Source organism: Monodon monoceros, unplaced genomic scaffold (genome assembly GCF_005190385.1).
Source record: "Monodon monoceros isolate NGI ecotype Baffin Bay Population unplaced genomic scaffold, NGI_Narwhal_1 Super_Scaffold_9, whole genome shotgun sequence".
NCBI lineage: Eukaryota > Metazoa > Chordata > Mammalia > Artiodactyla > Monodontidae > Monodon > Monodon monoceros.
The window spans coordinates 51912063-51937197 of record NW_021703786.1 but is presented as its reverse complement, the minus strand read 5'-3'; the positions used below and the strand labels follow the sequence as shown (position 1 = coordinate 51937197).

The 25135-nt window shown below is 38.4% G+C and overlaps 1 protein-coding gene across 1 annotated transcript in view; it reads left to right on the top strand.

The window, feature by feature from the left end:
• The first annotated feature begins 232 nt into the window (after positions 1 to 232).
• The window catches only part of CPD (carboxypeptidase D), a 67330-nt gene continuing 42427 nt past the window's right edge, over positions 233 to 25135 (top strand). Inside the window, exons 1-2 of the mRNA XM_029211382.1 lie at positions 233 to 1013; positions 6574 to 6821. Of these exons, the coding sequence (XP_029067215.1) occupies positions 280 to 1013; positions 6574 to 6821 (982 nt within the window). The 5' untranslated portion in view covers positions 233 to 279. The remainder of the gene's footprint in view (positions 1014 to 6573; positions 6822 to 25135) is intronic.

The following is a 25135-nucleotide window of genomic DNA, read 5'->3' as shown; positions in this document are numbered from 1 at the left end:
AGGGAAACGGGGAGGAGGGAAAGAGAGCGACAGGAACCTAGACCGAAGAAGAGAGCGACCAAACTCTTCCCCGAGAGAAGGAAGGCACGCCCAGAGGGAATCGGCTACTTTAAGGACAGCCCCGCCCCTCGGCGTGACGCCGCAGCAGGGCCGCCCGCGATTGGCTGCGGCCTGGAGGGCGGGATGGAGTTGCTAGGAGCGGAGGGGATCCGGCTGGCCAAGGCCTCCCGGAGCGCGGAGCCGAGGGAACGGGGTCCGGGTTTGCAGCGCTGCTGGAAGATGGCGAGAGGCTGGGACGCGCGGCCGCCCTGGCGGCCAGGGCGCGTCTCGCTGCTGCTGTGTCTGCTGTTGCTGCTGCGGAGCCCGGCCCGGGCAGCGCACATCAAGAAGGCGGAGGCGACGACGACGACGACGAGCGCGGGCGCCGAGGCGGTCAAGGGCCAGTTCAACCGCTACTACCACGAAGAGGAGCTGGGCTTGGCGCTGAGGGAGGCGGCGGCCGCGGGGCCCCCGGGCCTGGCCCGCCTCTTCAGCATCGGCAGCTCGGTGGAGGGCCGGCCGCTGTGGGTGCTGCGCCTCACGGCGGGCCTGGGGCCGCCGCCTTCTGACGGCGATACGGGGCCCGACGCGGCGGGGCCGCTCCTGCCCGGCCGGCCGCAGGTGAAGCTGGTGGGCAACATGCACGGCGACGAGACCGTCTCGCGCCAGGTGCTCGTCTACCTGGCCCGCGAGCTGGCGGCTGGCTACCGCCGCGGGGACCTGCGCCTGGTCCGCCTGCTCAACACCACTGACGTGTACTTGCTGCCCAGCCTCAACCCCGACGGCTTCGAGCGCGCCCACGAGGGCGACTGCGGCTTCAGCGTCAGCGGCCCTCCCGGGGCCAGCGGCCGCGACAACAGCCGTGGCCGCGACCTCAACCGCAGCTTCCCGGACCAGTTCAGCACCGGTGAGCCCCCGTCCCTGGACGACGTGCCCGAGGTGCGCGCCCTGATCGAGTGGATCCGCAGGAACAAGTGAGTGTTGTCCTCCCTCCACCGCCGCCTCCTCCCCCCCACCCCCTCTCCATCCAAGTGAGCCTCCAGAGCAGAGGCTGGGTCCAGCACTCAGTAAGCGCTCAAACGGTGCTCTCAGGCCTAAGGGACGGGGGTAGTGAGGGCGGAGAGCGACACCCCGTAACGGGGACAGGGCCCAGGCCGCTTAGCCTCCTGTCCGGCTAATTGTCCGAGAAGCGCTGCCTAGAGGCTGTCATTTGTTCAAAGGATGCAGAGAGCGCTGTTTGGCTGGAGGGGAGACTCTTCTAGCATCCTGGCCCCTGTTCTCACAGGATCGTAGAATATGAGCGACGGAAGAGACATTAAGGATGACCTAGGTCAGCTCACTTATTTTATACATAAACTGACAAGATTGCGATTATCTTATTACTACAGGCACTGTGCTAAGCCCTTTCCGTGGATTGCATGATCTCAGTTTATGTTGGCCACAACCTGATGAGACAGACAGCATTAACATCCCTGTTCTGTAGCTGGGACTTCAACTCACGCATTTAGTCAGTGCTCTTAACGGGCATGGAGGGAGACTGTAGCCTAGAAATGACAGATGACACTCCCGGGGTCTTCTTCTTGGTTATTTAACAGAAACTGATTCACTTCCAGTCTTTACCTCTGACTCAGCTGTGGAGCATATAGGTATGGCTGGCTGGAGAACTTGTACAGATCTGGAACCTTCATCTGTAAGCAGCTTCATTTTAGACTCTGAAGGGTTTCTGCTGCCACTTGTGCACATTATTAGTGGGCCAGGGCCAAATGGCTAATTGTCACACTTAATAGACACCTTAAGTGTTAGTAACCGCTCTGTGAGATTTAAAAACTTAAAGGAAGCACGAGGACCTGAAGAAATTGGTGTATAACAAGAAAATATTATAAATATATATATGGTGTGTTTATGTACCCAGTTAAACCTTACAGGAATTGTTCCTACTGGCAAAATGTGTGTGGGCTACAATAATATGGGTCATCTCTGTGGAGAAGGTAGAACTTGAACTGAGTCTTGAGAGATGGGTAGGATTTTCAGCAAAAAGGTGGAGGAGAGGAATAAAGGAAGAAGGAACTTATTCCAGATGGAATAATATCTGAAGTGACCATGCACCTCTTCCTTTTGTCAAGCATCGGCTTTGCCAGCATATCCCCATTTTTGTGTCTTCATAAGGCTTGTGAAGCAATTAATCTTTCCATCCTGATTTGAAGAAGATATCTGAGTGACAGATAAGATACAAGCAATAATGAGCAAAGAAGTTTCCCTTTAGGACTTGGAATCATCTCTTCTACAAGGTTCAGAATATATAGCAGACCTTGAAAAATTCATGGCCATTATGATAATTCTAGATTCTTTTTATCTCCTACCTTTCACTTCACTCCTTCTGAGATCCCTTGTAGGTATTAATTTCACATGCTTTCTGGGAAGATTTTTCCTTTAAAGATAGTGGTGTCGGGACTTCCCTGGTGGCGCAGTGGTTAAGAATCTGCCTGCAAATGCAGGGGACACAGGTTGGAGCCCTGGTCTGGGAAGTCCCACATGTCGCAAAGCAACTAAGCCCGCAAGCCACGACTGCTGAGCCTGCGTGCCACAACTTCTGAAGCACACGTGCCTAGAGCCCGGGCTCTGCCACAAGAGAAGCCACAGCAATGAGAAGCCCGGTCACTGCAACGAAGAGTAGTCCCAGCTCGCTGCAACTAGAGAAAGCCCAAGTGTAACAATGAAGACCCAATGCAGCCAAAAATAGATAAATAAATAAATAAATTTTAAAAAAATAAAGATAATGGTGTCAGGACCTCTGAACATTTACATAAGAAGTGTGACTTTAACATACAGCTTATTGTCAGAAGCTATGATGGCCAAGGCCTTTCTGAGATGATATATCAAATTCACTGTTTGCATTGCTTGAAGGACACGTTTAAAAAGCCCCATCATGACCTTTGCAGGGATGTAAATTCTGTGAGTAGATTTTTCTATTCAGTATTACTTCTGCTGTGACCAGAAATAAAAATGAGCTTTGTCTTGGTGCAAGTCACCTTGAGACTATACTGAAAGCTTTAAATTTTAAATCTAGGACCAAAAATGTGCTCTTTGGATAACTCTTTCATATCACCAGTATTTAATGATTAAAGTTATGGTCTGGGCTGGCTATTCAATGATAGGAGCTTGTGAAGATTTTAAAAGCTCATCTGTGTCAGTTGGTATTACAAAGGAAGCGGCTCTATTTTGTGGCTATGGACTACCCTAATCATATCCGCCCTCTTTTCAAATGTAACTCTAATCAGAAGGGAAAGTATGTGAGTATATAGGGTGAAAAGTACATCCTTCCATCCTCAATCATAAATAACTCAAGATGCATATTATTTAATGATTAATCAGTAACAAGCGACATTGATATGTGAATAAAGTAAAAAAAGCAAGCACATACACGATTTGAGATTGATTCCTAAATATATAGAGACAGCTTTATGGATAGGAAATTCTAAAACCACAGACATCCGTCTGTACAGGGAAATTACCTTTTTCAATGTATTTCGTGAAATAAATCATTTGAATAATTTCTTGATATCCTATTCACCCAGCTGTATTAGAAATAGATTTTTGTTGTTGTTTTGGATATGTAACAATTTAACACTCATTTCCTCCTGCTTGGGAAAGTGGAGTTTATTTTCTTTGTTTCACTTTATACTTCATCCAATCCATGATTTTGTACTACTGATAATTGACTCATCTGCTCAAGAAAATATACAAGATTTTAACTCCATCATTAAAATAAAGATTTTATAGTTTACTTCACCCTCATATTTTTGGCACAGTTCTTTAATTAAATATACCTGCTTAGACTTTAATAGGAGATTAGCATATAAATGATTTTTTGTGTATGTTTGTGAAAAGCATTATCATATTGTTGGGGTAGGTGTATAGCTACAATTTCCTGAAACCTTTAGAATTTAGTTTATCAGACATCAAGTTTTCTTAATTTTTTGAAGTTATTTACAGGGTTATCTGGGGACCATAATAAAGTTAACTTGGAGATTGACTTTTTAATATCTACAGACTCTTGTTTATAATTTTTATGATATATTTACCAGTTACTTTAAATCTTACACAAGGAATGATATATGATATTGAAGTCAAGTGTGAGAAACACTTAAGAGAATTGATTTGATTGGAAACCATAAAATACCCTTAAAATAAAATTGGATCGATATACAAAGTTGGTTTGACAAAGACTAAAAGAAATAATCTTACAACCACTATAATAGATATCACTTTCTTTTGAAATCGCCCTTACCAGAGTGGCATTGGTGCTTTTAAAACTATGTGAGTAGAGTAAGGAAAATCTAATAATTTAATTTTATCACTCAAGTAGATTGCAAATATTTCATTGTTCTAAAAGTATTTGGTTAGGCCATTTTAACAGTATTTCTGAGAAGTGTTAGTAGAAATGTCAAAGTGAAAAACAGCATTTAATACAGAATCGTGGAATTTAAAATTTTAATTGAACATGTATAAAGTAACATGCTTCACTTATTTAGAATATTCAGTTACCCTTTTTTTTTTTCCCCACTAGACTATGAATGCCATGAGGGCATTTTTGTATTTGTTTCTTCACTAATATATTCCTTAGTGCCTATAGAACATTTGGCTTATAGTTGGCACTCAAGAAAATTTGTTGCTCAGTTGATTGTCTGAACTGGGCCAGCCTTCTTGTAACTTTCCCAAAGTCAGTGTGGGGTGGTGGTGGGGAAGTACTTAAATTATTTTAGGCCTAGAAACCAAAAAGTAAATTGTTAATAACTTGCTATGGAGGAGGGATGGGTAAATTGGAGTTAGAATAGATGCTTAGTTTTTGTTTCTGTAACATTGTAGCATTGGAACTGGTGAGTAGAATTATAGTCTGTAAGGCAGTGATTCTCTAAGCAGGATGCTAGAGGTCTCCAAAGGAATGAACATTTGTTGAGCAGGGGCTATAAAGCAGTCATTGTGCTGGAAGATAATTGTACATGTATTATCTTATTTAACTCTTGTAACAACCCTGGGAGGCAGGTAGCATTAATCCCCATTTTACAGATGAGAGAGAAACTGGGGTTCAATGGATTTAGAGGCAGCAACTTCTCCTGATCATGTTACTAGTGAGTGACATGTCTGCAAAACCAAATGTTCTTACTCATATTTGCCTGGTTTTAAAGCCTGTGCTATTGCCACTATACCAAATGGCATTCCCCTCTAGTATCTAGAACTGTGCTAATTTTAATTATGTAAAACTAGTCTTCTTTCATAGTCTATTCTGGTGTTTAATCACTGTCTTTATCAGCTAAATTCTGTCTTCTGATGAATAGATTCTCTGTTACAAGTAATTTTCATTGTTTGACCTCCTCTGGGAGGTACTGATCATACTTAACCTTTCAAATTAAACATATCGTAGACTTAATTTTCTTTCAAACATATAGAAAGAAATGTTATAAATCAACCCCCTTTAGAATTACTGTAGGTCAGTTTATTTCAGCCACAAAAAGGCAGAAGCAAAAAATCTAATTTTGAGTGCAAAGAGAAAAGTGTTTAATCTCCACTCATAGTAATGGTTTGAACTGTTACCTGAGAGAAAAATGTATAAATAGGACTTCGGCATGTTTTTGCCTTTACCTTTTACCATAAAAGGCATTCTTCAGTATTTCTATATCTATAAATTTGACCAAATTGTAAATGGGTTCGCTTAAAAGTATCAATAAAAATGCAAAAAGTTTAAAATGTTTCTTTTATAGAAGCAGCCTTGTCTCCATGTCAGTTTATTTTTTAATGGTCCAACCAGGAACCTTGCACCTAGAAAGAGAGCTGCTTTTACAGTGATGCAATGTGCTGTATTGTTTTTATCTGAAAGCAGCTCAGGTCTTTCCCCCGCTGAATTTTCTCAACTATGGCTTCTCTCCTGAAAATGTGAATTTAGTATACTGTGAAAATGGAATGAGGCAAAGCACATCCTGTTTTAAATTAGACTCCCTATCTTAAAATTTCTCTCTGGACAGTAATATAAAAAGCATGAAACTTATTAACCTAACTCGTATATTCAACAAATATTTATTTATGCCAGCCATGCTTTCTATGAAATTAACACAATATGAAGTACAAGAATTAGATTGAACTCTATGAAATTGTAATTTTTGTAGGTCAAGACATGGTTGAATAGTGGCAAGTTCATATTGTTCAACTTAATACATGATTTTACAGTTCCCTGAATAAGACGTCTCCTGACATAAATTTACACTCTGTTATTCAGCTATTTTTTTCAGTGATGGGGAAATTATTTAAAGTTATTTGAAGTTAACTTGGACTGTAAAAACTGTTTGAAATTTATTGAGTTAATAATACTTTCTTTCCATTTTCTTTTTTTTTTATTGTTGTTAGTCTAACAGCTGATAGAGTTGTCTTCTAGGTGTCGAGAGGAATATCTAAGTTCATTTATAAAAGATGTAGAATTTTAAAATACATGTTTTCTGTTCCCTTTAAAAAGTGATATGTGATTTGGTTATGTTTTCAAAGGTTTGTGCTTTCTGGAAATCTGCATGGTGGCTCGGTGGTAGCAAGCTATCCTTTTGATGATTCTCCAGAACATAAGGCTACTGGAATCTATAGCAAAACCTCAGATGATGAAGTATTTAAATACTTGGCAAAAGCCTATGCTTCAAACCACCCCATAATGAAAACTGGTGCCCCTCATTGTCCTGGAGATGAAGATGAGACTTTCAAAGATGGGATCACAAATGGTGCGCATTGGTATGATGTGGAAGGTATGTAAAGCCCTGAATATGCTATATTTCCCCCCGTGTTCATTTAGCATTCCTAAATATACTCTGGTGGAAAGAGGAAATTTTGAGGAATTCTGATTTTTTTTTTTTTTTTGGCTGCGCTGCACAGCATGTGGGATCTTAGTTCCCTGACCAGGGATCAAACCTGTGCCCCCTGCATGAGAAACGCATAGTCTTAACCACTGGACCACTGGGGAAGTCTGAATTCTGATTTTCTTAATCTTTTGTTTTTTAATTTTGAAAATTTCAAACCCACAGTAAAATTGAAAGAAAACTACATGAACACCTGTATATCCTTCATTTAAATTCACCAACTGTTATCTTACCCCAAATGTTCCCCCTCCTAACCCCTCTCACGTGTCTGCGCGCGCACACACACACACACACACACACACACACACACTCTTTTGCCAAATGATCCAAAAGTAGGTTGCAGATTTTATGACATTTCACCTGTAAGTACCTCCCAAGTATGTATTTCCTAAGTACAAGGACATTCTCTTGTATAACCCATGTACCATTATTGTAACTGAGAAATCAACAGTAATTCAGTACTATCATCACACATGCTGTTCATAACTCAAAATTCCTCTATTATCCCCCAAGTATCTCTTATAGCTCCTTTTCTTCCAGATCAGATGCAGTCAAGGTCCCAGCATTGCATTTGGCTCTTGTGTTTTTTTAGTTTCCCCCATCTAGAACAGTCATATCAACAGTCTCTTTTCTTAATGATGGTGAAACTTCTGAAGTGTCCAGGCCAGTTGTCCTACAGAATGTCCCATATTCTAGATATGCTGCTTTCTTCCTGATAAGATGATCAGGTCAGAATTTCCAGCAAGATCATTATATCAATCCCATCAGGAGGCACGTAAAGTGAGGCTGCAAGTGGCCAAGTTGGGCAGCTTGGTTAATGTGATGACCACCACTTCTCTCCATTTTACATAAAGGCACATTTTCCCTTTGTATTTTAATATGTGGGATGATTGTGAAATGCTGTTTTTTAAAAATTGTGGTTTAAAAAAATATATATATCATAAAATTTGACATTTTAACCTTTTTTTTTTTTTTTTTTGCGGTATGCGGGCCTCTCACTGCTGTGGCCTCTCCCGTTGCGGAGCACAGGCTCCGGACATGCAGGCTCAGCGGCCATGGCTCACGGGCCCAGCCGCTCCACGGCATGTGGGATCTTCCCGGACCGGGGCACAAACCCGCGTCCCCTGCATCGGCAGGCGGACTCTCAACCACTGCGCCACCAGGGAAGCCCTTAACCATTTTTAAATGTAGAATTAAGTAGTATTAATTATATTCACAATGTTGTACGTCTGTATCACTACCGTCTACTTACAAAACCTTAAAAACACCAGACAGAAACTCTGTAACCATTAAGCAAAAACTCCCTATTCCCCACTCATTTCCCACCGCCCCCACCCCCACCCCCAGCCACTGGTAACTTCTAATCTCCTTTTTATCTCTGTGAATTTGCCTATTCTAGATATTTCATATAACTAGAGTTAATATATTTGTCCTTCTACATCTGGCTCATTTCACTTAGCATAACATTTTCAGGGTTCATCCATTTTGCAGCATGTATCAGAACTTCATTTCTTTTTATGGCTGAGAAGTATTCCATTGTATGTATATACTACATTTCATTTATCCAGTCATCCGTTGTTTCCACCTTTTAGCTACTATGAATAATGCTGCTATGAATGTTGGTGTACAAGTATCTACTTGAGTCCTTGTTTTCAAATCTTTTCAAATACTCAGGAGTGGAATTGCTGGGTCATATGGTAATTCTGTATTTAGCTTTTTATACAGTGGCTGTACTACTTTACATATCCACCAGCAATTTCTCATGAAATGCTATGTTTATGTTAAAGTAAGCTTGAATTGTTTACCTTTTCTTTTAAATGTTACAAAAACAGCTATTGTTCTTTTTAAACTTTTGGTATCCTTTGAATAATGACTTTTTCATTTTTATGCCCAGGCTTAGACAATTTAATTAAGAGTAATCAGAAGGAACAAGTCAATCTATGGAAAAGTCATCAGTATAAACTTTTTTTCTCTTCTTAGAATCTGCCCACGGTGAATGCCTTAGATTTCCCCTTACCTTGTTGTTGGCAGTTAGTCACATTATAAAGTATGTTACGACGTTTCTCTTCATGTGCCTTCATATAAATATTTGAATAACTCTTTGACTTTTTATGTCAAGCCAAGTGTACACAAATTGGGTGCTAAGTTTGAGGACTTGTTACTTTCTAGAGTCTTCTTATTCCCGTATAGTTTCTACCAGTGTTTCTTATATATAACTAGTGATTTGAACTATTTAGAAAGGGCTTTGAAATATTTAGAAGCCAAACTTTCTGCCCGGAACAATTAGAGGTGGTTTGAAAACCATTAAAAAATTTTAAAGATAAAGGACATACTTTAATGTTTAATCTCATTTCAATCTTTAGCAAATATATTTCTATTTTTTCTTTCTTTCTTTTTTTTTTTTTTGTGGGATCTTAGTTCCCCGACCAGGGATTGAATTTATGCCGTCTGCAGTGAAAGCACAGAGTTTTAGCCACTGGATCACCAGGGAATTCCCTTTAGCAAGTATATTTAATAAAACCTGATTTCATGAACTAGTGGTTTTGTGATGTAGTCAAGTTGCTTCATTATTTGAGATACTGTTTAAAATAATGGACTAAAAAATAATTAAATTTTCATTTTTGGAGAAAGTTGTAAAAGATTAGAAAGTAGTTTCTAATTGACATAATTAAGGAAGGTAAATATATGTTATACTATTTAAAAAGTAAGTGTGCTTCCTTCATAGTAAGATTACTTGGTTAAGCCAGGCAACGGGTTTTTCTGAGTCTTCAGACATCTAAAGGAGCTAAATTTTGCCATTGCCATTATTATTGTTTTTATGAGCATCTACTTCTCTCCTGTTTTAGCTGGATGGTCAGGCATATTTTATTTCTACAATAGGTAGCTTATATCTCTTACTGCCTTAGCAATATTGAGCAGTCTCGGTAGTTTCTTTTGTGTGTGTGTTTTAATAGCTTTATCAAGGTATAATGGACATACAATAAACTGGACACATTTAAAGTGTACAGTTTTATAAGTTTCAACATATATGTGCACCCATGATACGTAAGTATTAAGTTTCAGTAGTTTCAACAGGGTACATTCATTGTTTGTCTTGGACTGCGATAAGATGTTGTGAAACCTTGTGACTAGGCATATATTCAGACCCGGATGTCCTGGAATAACTTGACTGACATTTATGTGATGTATTTAAAAATTCTAACTCAAAGAAGTTTAGAGCTGAAAATGAATATATTGATCTAGTCCAACCCTTTTGCTTTATAGGAAATCAAGGCCTTAGAGAAGAAATAACTGGTGCGGAATCATTTATTAACCTAGCAAATATTTACTGAGCACCTGCCACATCCCATACACTATATTAAGTGATGGGGTACAGTGTGAGCAAAACAGAAACAATTCCTGCTCTCGGGGATCAGATAGAGATGTGAGGTAATTTTGCCCGCACCACCTTCACCTTCATTGCCAGGGTTGATTCAGCATATCTAGCTGCCTACGTGGGTGGCCTTGCTTCTCTCAACATGTCTCTCAAACCTCAGGATCCGTCTAGGGAATGACTATCCTAATAAGGCCTGTGAACAGTCATGCTCCTCTGCTAAAGCCTGTTACTGTGAGAGCCTAAGCTGAACTTATTCACGGGGCAGGCCTTCTTCTATTTTTTTTTTTTTAACCACAATGTGCTGATTTGTATGCCTTTTGTTTACCATTCTTTATTATTTTCTTTCTTCATGGTTTTGCAGACATTATAAAAATCATCTGATGGTTTAATATGTTTATTCCAAAGCAAACCTAATGAAACTGAATTATAGTTTCAGTCAACTTTGAAGAATTGCCCTCTTTCAACTTACAGAAATTTTTAAAAGGGCAAGTAACCACCTAGAAAGAGAAGAGAGCTAGGAAATGTGACCAGATAACATATCTGTAACTAATTCAGGTTTTTTGGTGCGACTTTAAACTCCTTTGATCATGTGGGCAGCCATTCTCTGCGTAAAGTGGAGGTCAGACTGAGTAGCACTGATGTGCTCTTAAATACTGAGGTGTGTTTGGCTTTAAGTAGATTGCTGACAGAAAGGAAAGAGCCTGGGGAAAATAATTACCAAACTGTTTTGAACAGCATAAAAGGTTAGTTAGATTTGGTCCAAAAATGGACTGAAAAGCTTATTCTTGTGCAGCATTTTCTGTGTCATTAAATAGGGCATTATGTCGTAATTCTTATGACACCAGGAAATTGGAATCTATATAAAATTTAAAAAAATGAAATGGATGGTACAGAACTGAAGAAATATAATATCTGGTATTAAGAAATAGACAAATCCATAAATACAGTAGGAGATTTTAAACATGCCTTTCTCAGTAATTGTTAGATCATGAAGACAAAAATATCAGTAAGGACACAGAGGATTTAAATAACATAAACCAATCTGACCTAATGAACATGTACAAAATACTGTCCTCATATCTAATTTTCCTGCAGAGTCTGTTTACTAATCCAAAGTGTATATGATAAGTCATTTACCATTTGTCACACTTAAGGTAGATGTGTCTAGTTCTATTAGTGCTTGTGTTAATTTTTGTTTTAAAATTTACATATTAAAAGCAAACTAGCAAACACACTAAAACTTAAAGCATTCTTATATCTTTGCTTGTTTCACATTTTAATTGGAGCAAGTCTAAACTTTTCACAGTCTGACTCAAGCCTACATTTCTAGTCTTCTCTCCTTCTTTTCACCTACCACTGAATGACTTGTCCTTCGTGCAAAATGTGAACCTTCACATACTAGGCTATTCTCTGTCTGAAATGCTTTTCTCCAGTTCAACTGTAACCTTCTCTGAAAACCTCCCCTGTAGTAACTGTCACTTTTACCTTCCTAGAACATTTTGTTTAACATCAGTGTAATGCTTATCTACTTATGTTGTTTTTTGTGTCTTCTGCTAGAGTGTGAATTCTTTGATAAGGACAGTGTGGTGCTATGCATTTTGTAGTTATCTTTATACAAAATGTATTGGCAGGGAAAGGTTCCTACAGGAAGTGAGACTAGGGAGGTTTTTACGGTTATTTGGAGTAAGGTCTTTTTTTGGAGATATGGGCTTTATCTAGAGGGATGCCATGGGAATGAAAAGGGAGTATGAGATATATAAGAAATTGTGCAAGAAGAGTTGCAGAATTCACCGTCAGTTAGATAGTAGAACAGAGTGTCAAGGCAAAGAAAGAATTAAAGATATAACTTGGAGATTTTGAGCCTGGATAAGTAAGAATGATAATGGAAATGGGGAAAAACTAATTGGAAGGGGTGTGTTTGTGTGTGTGTGTTTTCTCTTTAGATGTGAGAGGAGTGAAAATTGGAGGTGAGGAGGTACTGGATGTACTAGTTATAAATACTTGATGTACAGTTGGGAGATAGGCTCTGGAGCTTGGGAAAGAGGTCAAGATTATAAAGAGATTTAGGCATTATGAGATATGTGGAAAGCATATGGCAGTGTGCCTGATTTTGAAAATTGAATTGATATTGTTTCCTAGCATCATTTAATTGCTTGGAGCCAGAAATTCAACTGGGGGAAAAAAAAAAAATATATATATATATATGAACAGATGGGTGCTTTTTCATCTCCAAAGTGAATGTACTTCTGGCATTTTGTACTGGGATGTTTTCTTTAAGGAATGCCAACAGTTTAGATATTCTCAGCCTGTTCATATTTTAAGAATACTATTGATAATCAAATGTGCATTAATAAAGGGCTTTTGGTTTTATCTGATCTTGTACATTAAGGAGCTACTTGAATCTTTCTTCCTTTCTCTCTTTCTCTCTTTTATCTGAGTGCCACCTCATTTAAAAGGAAAGCAAAAACTTAAAATGATACTCAAACAGAATTTTTTCTTCTGCTTGAGTCATAAGTTTGTTTGTTTTAGTAAACTGAAGTATAGCTTCATATAAAAATCTAACCTTTAGGAGCAATGTGCTTGTATATTTTGTAATGTAATAGTAGACTTTCATCAAGGTTGAGAACCAAACACTGTTTTAGGATATGGCCCCTAAATCTTCAGATCCAAAGTCTAAAAATTAGATGTGCTTTTTTTAATACAGGTGGTAGAAAATAGGAAAGTACTTAAAAACAACAGCAACAACAAAAAAACCAAAGGAAAATACAGTTCAAAGACCTGCCTGAGAGAGAGTGTTGACCAAGTTAGACAAAACTGAAAACAGATACAGGACTGTGTAATGTAGTTTAACTTTGTAGAATCATATCATTAGCAAATGTATATTCAGTGGGAGTGGTGAAGGAAATAGATTTTCATAAGATAAGTTGTTCAGAATATGAAGACCAAGTTCAGTTAAGATTTGGTGAAAGCAAACTTGAATTTAAAGACCAGGAATATGGGAAAAATTCTTTCAAGGGCAATCTCTGTTTTTTCCATTCATTTAATGCAGATCTTCCACTTAAAATTTTTTATGACCATCATACTCATTAGCTTTTAAAAATATCTCAAGGAGTGCAAAATTATCATTTAATAACCCACTTATTTATAAATAAATTGTTCACAAAAGTCAAAGTTGTGAGAACTTTTCACTATGCCTTGAAGTAGTTTTTTTTTTTTTAATTTTATTCCACCACATTCTTTTTTTTTAAACATCTTTATTGGAGTATAATTGCTTTACAATGGTGTGTTAGTTTCTGCTGTATGACAAAGTGAATCAGCTATACATATATCCCCATATCCCCTCCCTCTTGCGTCTCCTTCCCACCCTCCCTATCCCACCCCTCTAGGTGGTCACAGAGCACTGAGCTGATCTCCCTGTGCTATGCAGCTGCTTCTCACTAGCTATCTATTTTACATGTGGTAGTATATATATGTCCATGCCACTCTCTCACTTCATCCCAGCTTGAAGTAGTTTTATTAAAGAAATAACAGTAAGCTCCAAATTTAAATATAGAATAGAAATTGCCTATCTATATTCCTGCATGCTAAAATGCTTTTCCTAATGAAAAAAATACATTGCATTTTTTTTTTCTGTGAAAGGTTTATGGGGTTCTTGTGTCATACAGTTTGATACTTTATAGTTGGCCTACTGAGGCAAGTTAAAAAAAAAACTTGCTATGTTCAAGTCTTAACATTGTAGCATTGGTTATATTTTTTTTCCATTGGCTTTCTGCATGAGGCATAAGAGTGAGTTGTTAGTGCACCATCTTTGAATGAATGGTTGAATTTATTTAAATACCCTCCACCTCCTTAAAGCTAGATCTCTCTAGTGAAAACAGTAATAGGGATTGGTTCCATGATAAAGATGAATTGAGTATCTTCAGGCATACGAAAATTAGTTGTGAGACACATGGATTGAAGGAGTTGAGTGGGTATGAATAGATTCTTTGATCAGAAGATTTAGCCACCCATAACAATTAGTATTGATCACAATTTGTTGTAGTGCTGGACAGATTCCTAGTGATTACACTTTTAGTCTTATTCTTTAATATTGGTAAAGGAATGAAAACATCATAGCTTTCACAATACATTGCATTCAATATTTTCTGAGTATAGAAAAATTAGATTGGTAGGTAGGCTTAAAAACAAAATATATACCTTTCGTCTTTCTTTGCCAGTTTCCCTTGGGAGTAGAGGAAATAGTCTAAATCAGTGGTTTTCAAGCTGAGTGTGTATGGGGAGGAGGAAGAGACCAGTTAGTTTGGATAACTTTAAGGAAATAAATTTCCAGATCTTCCATGCCTGAGAAAGATACTGGCTGCTGAGGTTCAATCTCATATCCTCTTCTTCCACTTGACTGAAGATAGGCCTATTTTTTTCTATCCATCTGAATCACACTATGATATGTTAACTCAGAGTTTTACAAAGTGCACCAAAAACAAAAGGGACAATTTGGTGATTACTTGAATGGTATCATAAAAGCATCACTGAAACGTCTCATGAAAAGATATATTTTCAGTAATTATTACCTGTTAGGTTTATTATTTATTGAAATTGATAATAAAACTATGCCTTTATTGATAAATTGTATACCAGTAGTTATTGTCATACTTCAATCTATAAAGATTTTTTTTGATGTGGACCATTTTTTAAGTCTGTATTGAACTTGTTACAGTATTGATTCTGTTTTATGTTTTGGTTTTTTGGCCTCGGGGCATGTGAGATCTTAGTTAGCTCCCCGACCAGGTATACCCACTGCATTGGAAGGCGAAGTCTTAACCACTGGACTGCCAGGGAAGTCCCAATAATTCAATCTAGAAGACAAAAATTTAATAGGGCATTAATGTCATTGGAAATTAAGAGAAATTTAAATATGCATACATACATATTATTATAGATTGAAGTATTATAGGATGATCAATGAAGGACTTTCAGGCATAAAAGTATATCCCATTTGAAGCAGCAGCATAGCACGGGGAGATCGGCTTGGTGCTTTGCAATGACCTAGAGGGGTGGGATAGGGAGGATGGGAGGGAGGCTTAAGAGGGAGGGGATATGGGGACACGTGTATTCATATGGCTGATTCTCATTGTTGTGCTACAGAAACTAACACAGCATTGCAAAGCAATTATACTCCAATAAAGATCTATTAAAAAAAAGTATGTCCCATTTGAATAACAATCTGTGGAGCAAGTGGAATGGAAATAAAAGTTCAAGTTTCTTTTACAAAAGAAAGCTATAAAATCCCTCCTGTTGAAGAAGAGTGTTCATGCAAGTTTTAAAAGATGATTCTAGGAATCAAATCTCTGTAGTATTTTTATTTATTTGAATCCACCTAAAATAACAATGTAAAGGCTTTATTTAAAAAATAAAAATTTACATTATGCAAGAAATTACATTGTTACTATTTAAATTTAAAATCAAAACTTTTAGGTACCAACTTTAAAATGTGTGAAATATTGCATAATTTTTCAAGATTATTTTCCTATGAATAAAAAAGTTTGAAGGTCATTGGTTTAGATAGCCCAGTAAGAGACTAATGGATTTTAGAGGCTTGATTATTTATGATTGTTAATGAGTAAGATAAATAGCAGATCCTTTATACTGTTAATAAAGTGCTATATTGCTTTGATATATGCCTGTGGTGAATGTTTCATTCCCAAAATTAAAATTTTCTTTGACTGGATAATGTTCTGAAATCGGACATTTTATCCTTTAGTCTATGTTGAGCCACATAACATATCAGCTTAAAAAAATAAATGTATTAACTGAATCTGGTAGTAGCTGCAGCTGTCAGAAATGTCAGGCCTATCTGCAGATCAGTGTTCCCTGTGACAGTGAACTCTAGCTCTAGCTTTGCATAAGTAGGTTTTCTGTTAACGAAAAAATCAAGACAACGGATCTGGACCAGCTACTTAGCTAAGATTACTTATTATACAGTCTTTGACATTTAGCATTGGAAAAATAATGTGAAGTTTAATACAGATGGCAAATAATGCCTATTTGTGGCATCTTGAAAAAAAATCTTAAATTATTCATAACTCAGTTAATATCCCATTTGTTTCCAGTTTTTTAGATGATTTTTAAAAGTTTTTTTTTTGCGGTACGCGGGCCTCTCACTACAACTGTGGCCTCTGCCGTTGCGGAACACAGGCTCCGGACGCGCAGGCTCAGCGGCCATGGCTCACGGGCCCAGCCGCTGCGCGGCATGTGGGATCTTCCCGGACCGGGGCACGAACCCGTGTCCCCTGCATCAGCAGGCAGACTCTCAACCACTGCGCCACCAAGAAGCCCAGACGTTTAGTTTTAGATTGTTCGTAAGTTATATGCTACAAAATCACTATTTATATAAAATGTGATCTGTAGGACCAGAGGCCACTGAATGTAGTTTCTTCTCTGAGAATTAGGTCTTATTTTTAAAAGACTTCTGTCCTTCCTCCCCGCCCCTTACCCTGGGCATATGTTTGTATGTGTTATTGATTGGAGCTGGCTAGTTACAGTCCTATTAAAGTTACATCTAAAAAGATGATTAGATAACACTCTAAAATATGACTGTAAGCTTTGTCTTCTTGTTGCTGTTAGCTAGTATTTCTTAAATTACTGCTGAAGTAAGACAATTAAGGGGTAGACAAAAGAATGCTAGGACTCAAGCCTGGTGATTATAGTATTATAAGTAGTCTACTTCACTGCATTCTGGCATAATTAAAGCGTGAGTTGACTGTGTTTGCAATTTAATTCAGCTATTAAGTTTTTTTTTCCCGTAGATGGGAAGATTTTTTTTCTATTAACTTTTATATATTGCAGAAAAATAGATTAGTTCACATTTGTATTGCTCTGAAATTATTTGTATGTGTTCTGTGTTTCTTTTCCTCACCAAGACTCTAAACTCTGAATGGAAATATGTCTCCTATTTATAAATCCCTATAATCTTAGTTTAATGATTTACAATGACCATTGTACTGTGACCAATACAGTAGTAAATATTGGAGATTAATAAATATGATATACAATGAATAACATATGTATGTTCACATGTGTACATGTGAGTCAGAGTTACCAAAGATGATCAGAGGTCAACAATGACTGAAGGTGACTTACGTCACTTAATGACGAAATGTGACTGGTAGGGATGTGAAAATCAGCATCTCACCATTTTTCTTCCAGACCCAAAGTAAGTGCCAAGATGCTGGAAGATAAGAGAAAACCAAAAGATGGATAGCTTGCCTTCTAAGAAAAAAGGTTAAGACAAAGTTACTGGGCTTGTGATAGTGGTAAACCTGCACATATATTTTACGAAGACAAAGTCTATTTGACATCTCCACATGGATGGTCAATGGGAATCTCAAATTTAATGCATTCAAAACAGAAGTCTTAACTTCCCACTGATCCAGCCTACTTACTTTCATTCCTTCAACAAATATTTACTGAAGGAATACGATGTGCCTGGTACTGTTCTTGTGCTTGGAATATCCATCAATGAGCATAACAAATATTCTGCCCTTGTGTTGCTTATAATCTAGAAAGGAGGAACAGGCAGTAAATAAGAAACATAATAGGTAAATTGTTAGGTACTGTAGAAAAAAAAGAAAAAAGTAGAAAAGGGTGAGAGTGCTGGTGAGATGGGCTTGGGGACAGCGATGGGGAGAAGTAAGTAGCAACTTTAAGTGGGGAGATCAAGGTGAGCCTAATTGTCAACTTGAAATTGGAGCAAAGAGCTGAAGGTGAGGGGAAGGAGTTAGTCAAGTAGAGATATGTGGGGGAAGAGCATACCAGGCAAAGGAAACAGCTAGAACAAAGACCCAAAGTCAGGAGGTACCTAGTGTATCCGGTGAACAGCGGGGAGGCCAGTGTATCTGGTGCACAGCCTGTGATGGGGAGAGTATAAAAGGAGGTTAGAGAGGGGAGGGGAGTGGTGGTGGACAAATCATGCAGAGGCTTAGGCTTTGGCTCTTAGTCTGAGTGAAATAGAGAGTCATCGTATAGGGGAATAACATCCAACTTACATTTTAGCAGAATTTCTCTGGCATCTCTGTTGAGAAAAGAACATAGAACGGCTAGGGCAGGGACATGGAGACCTATTAAGAGTGATTGCAGAAATCCAGGTGGAGAAACAATTGTGGCTTGTATCAGGGCAGCAGCAGTAGAGGTGAGGAGAAATCTTGAGATTCTGGATATATTTTGAAGTTAGAACTAGCACGATTTCCTGATGCTTTAGTTGTGGGATGTGACTCCAGAGCTTTGGGCCTGAGCAACTAAATTCTTCTAGTGCCATTGACCATCATGGGAGAGACTGGTTTAGGGAAGATGAGAATATGTTAGGTTTGTGATATCCAAGTAGAGATATTGAATAGGCAATTGGATGGACAAGTCTGGATTCTGGGAAAGAGGTGTAGGCTGGACATAGAAATTTGAGAGTTGTCAGCCGGTAGATAATATTTAAACCCCATGGGGCTGCATGAGACACCAAGGGCATAAGTGAAGAAAGAGAAGAGGATCAAAGACAGAGCCTTAGGCATGCCATATCTGTTTCCTTTGTTCTCCTTCATCCTCTCAGTTAATGACACTAATAACACTGTCTCCCTAGTTTCTCAAGCCAAAAATCTAGACATCATCCTTGATTCCTTTTAAACAAGTCCTTTCTACATCCAAATCTCTCTGCTTTATCTCCATTACCAGCAACCTAGTCAAATCCATCATTCTCTTCTAATTCATCTTCCTGCTTTCGTTTTCGTTTCCCTATAGTCATTTTTCACTCAGCAGTCAGAATGATCTTTAAAAAAGGCTGTTCAGATTATATCACACCTCTGCTCAAAACCCTTCAGTGTTCTGTGCAGCAAGGGAGACAATCAACAGAGTGAAAAGGCAGCCTACTGAGAATATTTGCAAACCATATATCAGCTAAGGAGTTAATATCCAGAACATATAAAGAACTCCTACAACTCGACAAGTAATCTGATTAATAAACGGGCAAAGGACTTGAATAGACATTTCTTCAAAAAACATATAAACGGCCAACAGACATATGAAAAGATGCTTAATATCATTAATGATCAGGGAAAAACAAATCAAAACCACAATGAGATATCACCTTATACCTCTGAGGATGACCACTATCAAAAATACCAAAATAGCAGGTGTTGATGGGGATGTGGAGTTTGCACAGTTGGTAGGAATATAAAATAGTGCAGTTGCACAACTTTGCACAGTTGGTAGGAATATAAAATAGTGCAGTTGCTATGGAAAACAGTATGGAGCTTCCTCAAAAAGTTTAAAATAGAATTACCATATGATTCAACAATCCCACTTCCAGGTGTAAATACAACAGAATTGAAAACAAGATCTTGAAAAGATATTTGTACACCCATGTTCATTGCAGTGTTAGTCACAGTGGCCAAGAAGCAACCTAAATATTCATTGACAGATGAATGGATAAAGAAAGTTTGGTATATACATACAAAGGAATATTATTCAGCCTAAAAAAGAAGGCAATCACATCTGATAAAGGACTGTTATCCAAAATACATAAAAAACTCTTAAGACTCAATACTAAGAAAACAACAACTGCATTAAAAAATGTGCCAAAGACCTTAACAGACATCTCACCAACAAAGATAGACAGATGGCAAATAAACATGAAAATATGCTCCACGTCATATGTCATTAGGGAAATGCAAATTAAAACAAGTTACCACTACACACCTATCAGAAAGGCTAAAATCCAGAACCCTGACAACAGCAAATGCTTGTGAAGATGTAGAACAACAGGAACTCTCATTCATTATTGGTGGGAATGCAAAATGGTACAGCCATTTTGGAAGATAGTCTGGTGGTTTCTTACAAAACTAAACATACTCTAATCATACAACCCAGCAATTTTGCTCCTTGGTATTTAACCAAAGGAGGTGAAAACTTACGTTCTCACAAAAACCTGCACATAGATGTTTATAGTAAACTTTACATAATTGTCAAAACTTGGAAGCAACCAAGATGTCCTTCAGTAGGTGAATGGGTAAAATAAACTGTGGTACATCAGACAAAGGCATATTATTCAGCACTAAAAGGAAATGAGCTATCAAGCCATGAAAAGACATGGAGGAGGGAATTCCCTGGCAGTCCAGTGGTTAGGACTCCGCACTTCCACTGCAGGGGGCCCAGTTTCGATGCCTGGTTAGGGAGCTAAGATCCCACAAGCTGCACAGCCCAGAAAAAAAAAGGACACAGAGCAACCTTGAATTCCTATTACTAAATGAAAGAAACCAATCTGGAAAGGCTACATACTATATGATTCCAACTATATGACACTCTGGAAAAGGCAAAACGATATGGAGATAGTAAAAAGATCAGTGGTTGCCAGGGGTTAGGGAGGAGGTTGGGATGGATAGGTGGAGCATAGAGGATTTTTAGGGCAGTGAAACCACTGTGTATGATACTATAATGGGGAAACATGTCATTATACATTTGTCAAAACTCATAGCATATACAACACCGAGAATGAACCCTAATGTAAACTATGGACTTTGGGTGGTAATGATGTGTTGATGTAGGTTCATCAGTTGTAACAAATGAAGATTTTTGCATCTGTGTACATCAGGGATATATTCTTTTTCTGTAGTGTCTTAGTCTGGTTTTGGTACCAGGGTAATGCTGGCCTTGTAGAACAAAATTGGTAGTGATTCTTCCTCTTCAACTTTTTGGAATAGTGTGAGGAGGATAAATATTAACTCTTTTTTAAATGTTTGGTAGAATTCAGCTGTGAAGCTGTCTGGCCCTGGACTTTTGTTTGTTGGGAGTTTTTTGATTACTGATTCAATTTTATTATTGGTAATCAGTCTGTTCATATTTTCCATTTCTTCCTGATTCAGTCTTGGAAGATTGTATGTTTCTAGGAATTTATCCATTTCTGCTAGGTTGTCCAATTTGTTGGCATAGAATTTTTCATGGTAATCTCTTATGATCCTTTGTATTTCTGTGGTGTCGGTTGTAACTTCTCTTTCATTTCTGATTTTATTTATTTGGGCCGTCTCTTTTTTATTTGTGTCAAGGTATTTATTTATTTCCCCTTTGATTTCTTCATTGACCCATTGGTTGTTTAGTTGCATGTTGTTTAGCCTCCACATGGTTGTGTTTTTCCCATTTTTCTTATTGTAATTGATTTCTAATTATTGTGATCAGAAAAGAATGCTTAATATGATTTCAGTTTTCTTAAATTTATTGAGACTTGTTTTGTGGCCTAGCATGTCATCTATTTTGGAGAATGTTCTATGTGCATTTGAAAAGAATGTATGTTCTGCTGTTTTGGGATGGACTATTCTGTATATATTTATTAAGTCAAGCTGGTCTAATGTGTTGTTTAAGGCCAGTATTTCCTTATTGATTTTTCTGTTTGGATGATCTGTCTATTTATGAAAATGTGTTAAAGTTCCCTACTACTGTTGTGTTCTGTCTTTCTCTTTGTATGTCTGTTAATATTTGCTCTCTATATGTATTTAAGTTCTCCTGTGTCAGACACACAGATATGTACAAGTGTCATGTGCTCTTGTTGACTTGATCCCTTTATCATTACGACGTTCCCTTTTCTGTCTCTTGTTACAGTCTTTGTTGTAAAGTTTATTTTGTCTGATATAAGTATTCCTCCCTCAGCTTTCTTTTCATTTCCATTTGAGTGGAATATCTTTTTCCATCTCTTTACTTTCAGTCTGTGTGTGTCTTTAGATTTGAAGTGAGTCTCTTATATGGGTCTTACTTTTTTATCCATTCAGCCATCCTGTGTCTTTTGATTGGAGCATTTAGTCCATTTACATTTAAAGTAATAATTGATAGGTATATACTTATTGCCATTTTGTTAATTGTTTTTCTGGGTTTTTTTAGTTGTTCTTTGTTCCTTCCTTCTCTTGTCTCTCTTCCCTTGTGATTTGATGACTATTTTTAGTGTTATGTTTGGATTCCTTTCTCTTTATTTTTTGTGTATCTCTTACCAGTTTTTGGTTTGTGGTTACCTTCAGGTTCATGTATAATGACCTTTGTATATAGCTGTCTATTTTATGATGATCTCTTAAGTTTGAAGGGATTCTAAAAGCCCTACATTTTTACCCCCCCCACCCCTACACCACGTTTTATGTTTTGATGCATATTTTATATCTCTTTATTTTGTGTATCCCATAACTATTTATTGTAGATACAGATGATTTTACTACTTTTGTCTTTTAACCTTTCTACTAGAGTTATAAGTGGTTGATCCACTACCTTTTACTATATGTTTGTCTTTGCCATTGAGATTTTTTCTTTATTCATTTTCTTACTTCTAGTTGTGGCCTTTTCTGCTTGGAGAAGTCCCTTTAACATTTCTTGAAGGGCTGGTTTATTGGTGGTGAACTCCTTTAGCTTTTGTTTGTCTGTCAAACTCTTTATCTCTCCTTCAATTCTGAATGATAACCTTACTGCGTAGAGTATTCTTGGTTGTATTTTTTGTTTTCAGCACTTTGAGTATATCATGCCATTCCCTTGTGGCCTGCTAAGCTTCTGCTGAAAAGTTAGCTGATAGTCTTATGGGAGTTTCCTTATATGTAACTAGTTGTTTTTCCTCTTGATACTTTTATGAGTCTCTTTATATTTAATTTTTGACATTTTAAATATGTGTCTTGGTGTGTACCTCTTTGTGTTCATCTTGTTTGGGACTCTCTGTGTTTCCTGGAACTGGATGTCTGTTTCCTTCCCCGGGTTAGGGAAGTTTTCAGCTACTATTTCTTCATATAAGTTCTCTTCTCTTTTTTATCTTTCTTCTCCTTCTGGGACCCTATAACGCAAATGTTAATATGCTTGATGTTGTCCCAGAAGTCACTTAAACTATCCTCATTTTTTTTTTTTCCTGTTCAGCTTGGGTAATTTTTACTACTCTGTCTTCCAGATCACTGATCCATTATTCTGTATCATCAAATCTACTGTTGATTCCCTCTAGTGTATCTTTCATTTTATTTTTTTAAAAAAGTTCATGTGTCCCTTTCTATTTATTTATTTATTTTAAATTTTATTTATTTTTGGCTGCATTGGGTCTTCGTTGCTGCACACGGGCTTCCTCTAGTTGTGGCGAGCGGGGACTACTCTTTGTCGCGGTGCACAGGCTTCTCATTGCAGTGGCTTCTCTTGTTGCAGAGCACAGGCTCTAGGTGCGCAGGCTTCAGTAGTTGCAGCACGCAGCTCAGTAGTTGCAGCATGCGAGCTCTAGAGCTCAGACTCAGTAGTTGTGGAGCACGGGCTTAGTTGCTTCTTGGTATGTGAGATCTTCCCAGACCAGGGATCGAACTCATGTCCCCTGCATTGGCAGGCAGATTCTTAACCACTGCACCACCAGGGAAGTCCTATTTTTCATTTTAGTTATTGTATTCTTTAGCCCTAATTGGTCTTTTTTATATTTTCTAACTCTTTGTTGAAGTTTTCAGTGTGTTCATCCATTCTTCTCCTGTGTTCAGTGAGCATCTTTATGATCATTACCTTTAACTCTTTATCAGGTAGATTGCTTATCTCCATTTCATTTAGGTCTTTTTCTGAGGTTTTGTCTTACTGTTTCATTTGGAACACATTCCTCTGTCTCTTCATTTTGCCTAATTTTCTGTGTTGATTTTCTTTGTATTAAATAGGTCTGTTATGTCTTCCGATCTTGGAGAAGTGACTTTATGTTGGAGATGTCCTATGGGCCCAGCAGCTTGCTCCCCTCTAGGCAGACACTTCAGGGGTGTTCCCTGTGAGGGCTGCTTGTGCCTTTCTGTTGTGGCAGGGCCAACTGCTTGGGCACATTGATGGTCAGGGCAGGCCCGGGCATGATTGAGTGTGATGCTCAGCATTGTTTGACCACTGCGGGCTTGCTGATGGGTGAGGCAGGCCCCTGGCTCTAATAGGCTCGAAAGAGGATTCCAAAATGGTGCCTGTCAATGCTGGTGTCAGCATGATAGAATGAGATCACAAAAATGGGCTGCTGCCAGAATCTCAGTCCCTAGGGGGAGTCCCAGCTGCCTCCTGCCTCTCCCAGAGGCTATCCAATATCAGCAAGTGTGTCTGATTCAGGTGCCTTTCAAACTGTTGCCTCTGTGCTGGGACTTGGAGCAAGTGTATTTTTGCATGTACCCTTATGAGCAGAGTCTTGGTTTCCTACAGCTCTCTGGTACTCCTGAACATAAGCCCCACTGGCTTTTAAGCCAGACATTTTGGAGGCTTGTCTTCCTAATTCAGGACCCTGGTCTAGGGAGCTCAGTGTTGGTCTTGGACTCCTTGCTCCTCAGGGATGACTGTCACAGTTGTGATATTCCTCCTGCTTGTGTGTCGTTGCATCAGGGGTGTGGGCCCTGACTAGACTGCATCTCCACCCACCCACCCCATTTTGTTGTGGCTCCTTCCTTATGTCTTTAGCTGTGGAAAATCTTTTCTGTTATTCTTCAGGTTGTTCTCAGAGGTAGTTGGTCTGTAAGTAGTTGTAATTTTAGTGTGCCTATGTGAGGAGTTGAGCTCAGGCTCTTTCTACTCTACCATTTTGATCCAGACCCTTCTTGTCACCTTTGTGATACAGGGAGTACAGTTAGAATAGTAAGCCCTTAATAATGCTTTGGTGTGAATATCCTTTATAACTTTAAGATCTTGAGTATTCTTCATGTTCATTCTGTCAAAAATCTTCACCTCTCTGTGCTTTGCTTCTCACATCTGTAAAATGGGTGAAATAGCAATACCTACCTCAAAAAGTTTTTGTAAAGATTAAATGTTAATACGCATAAAGGTCATAGAACAGAGCTGGCATATAGTA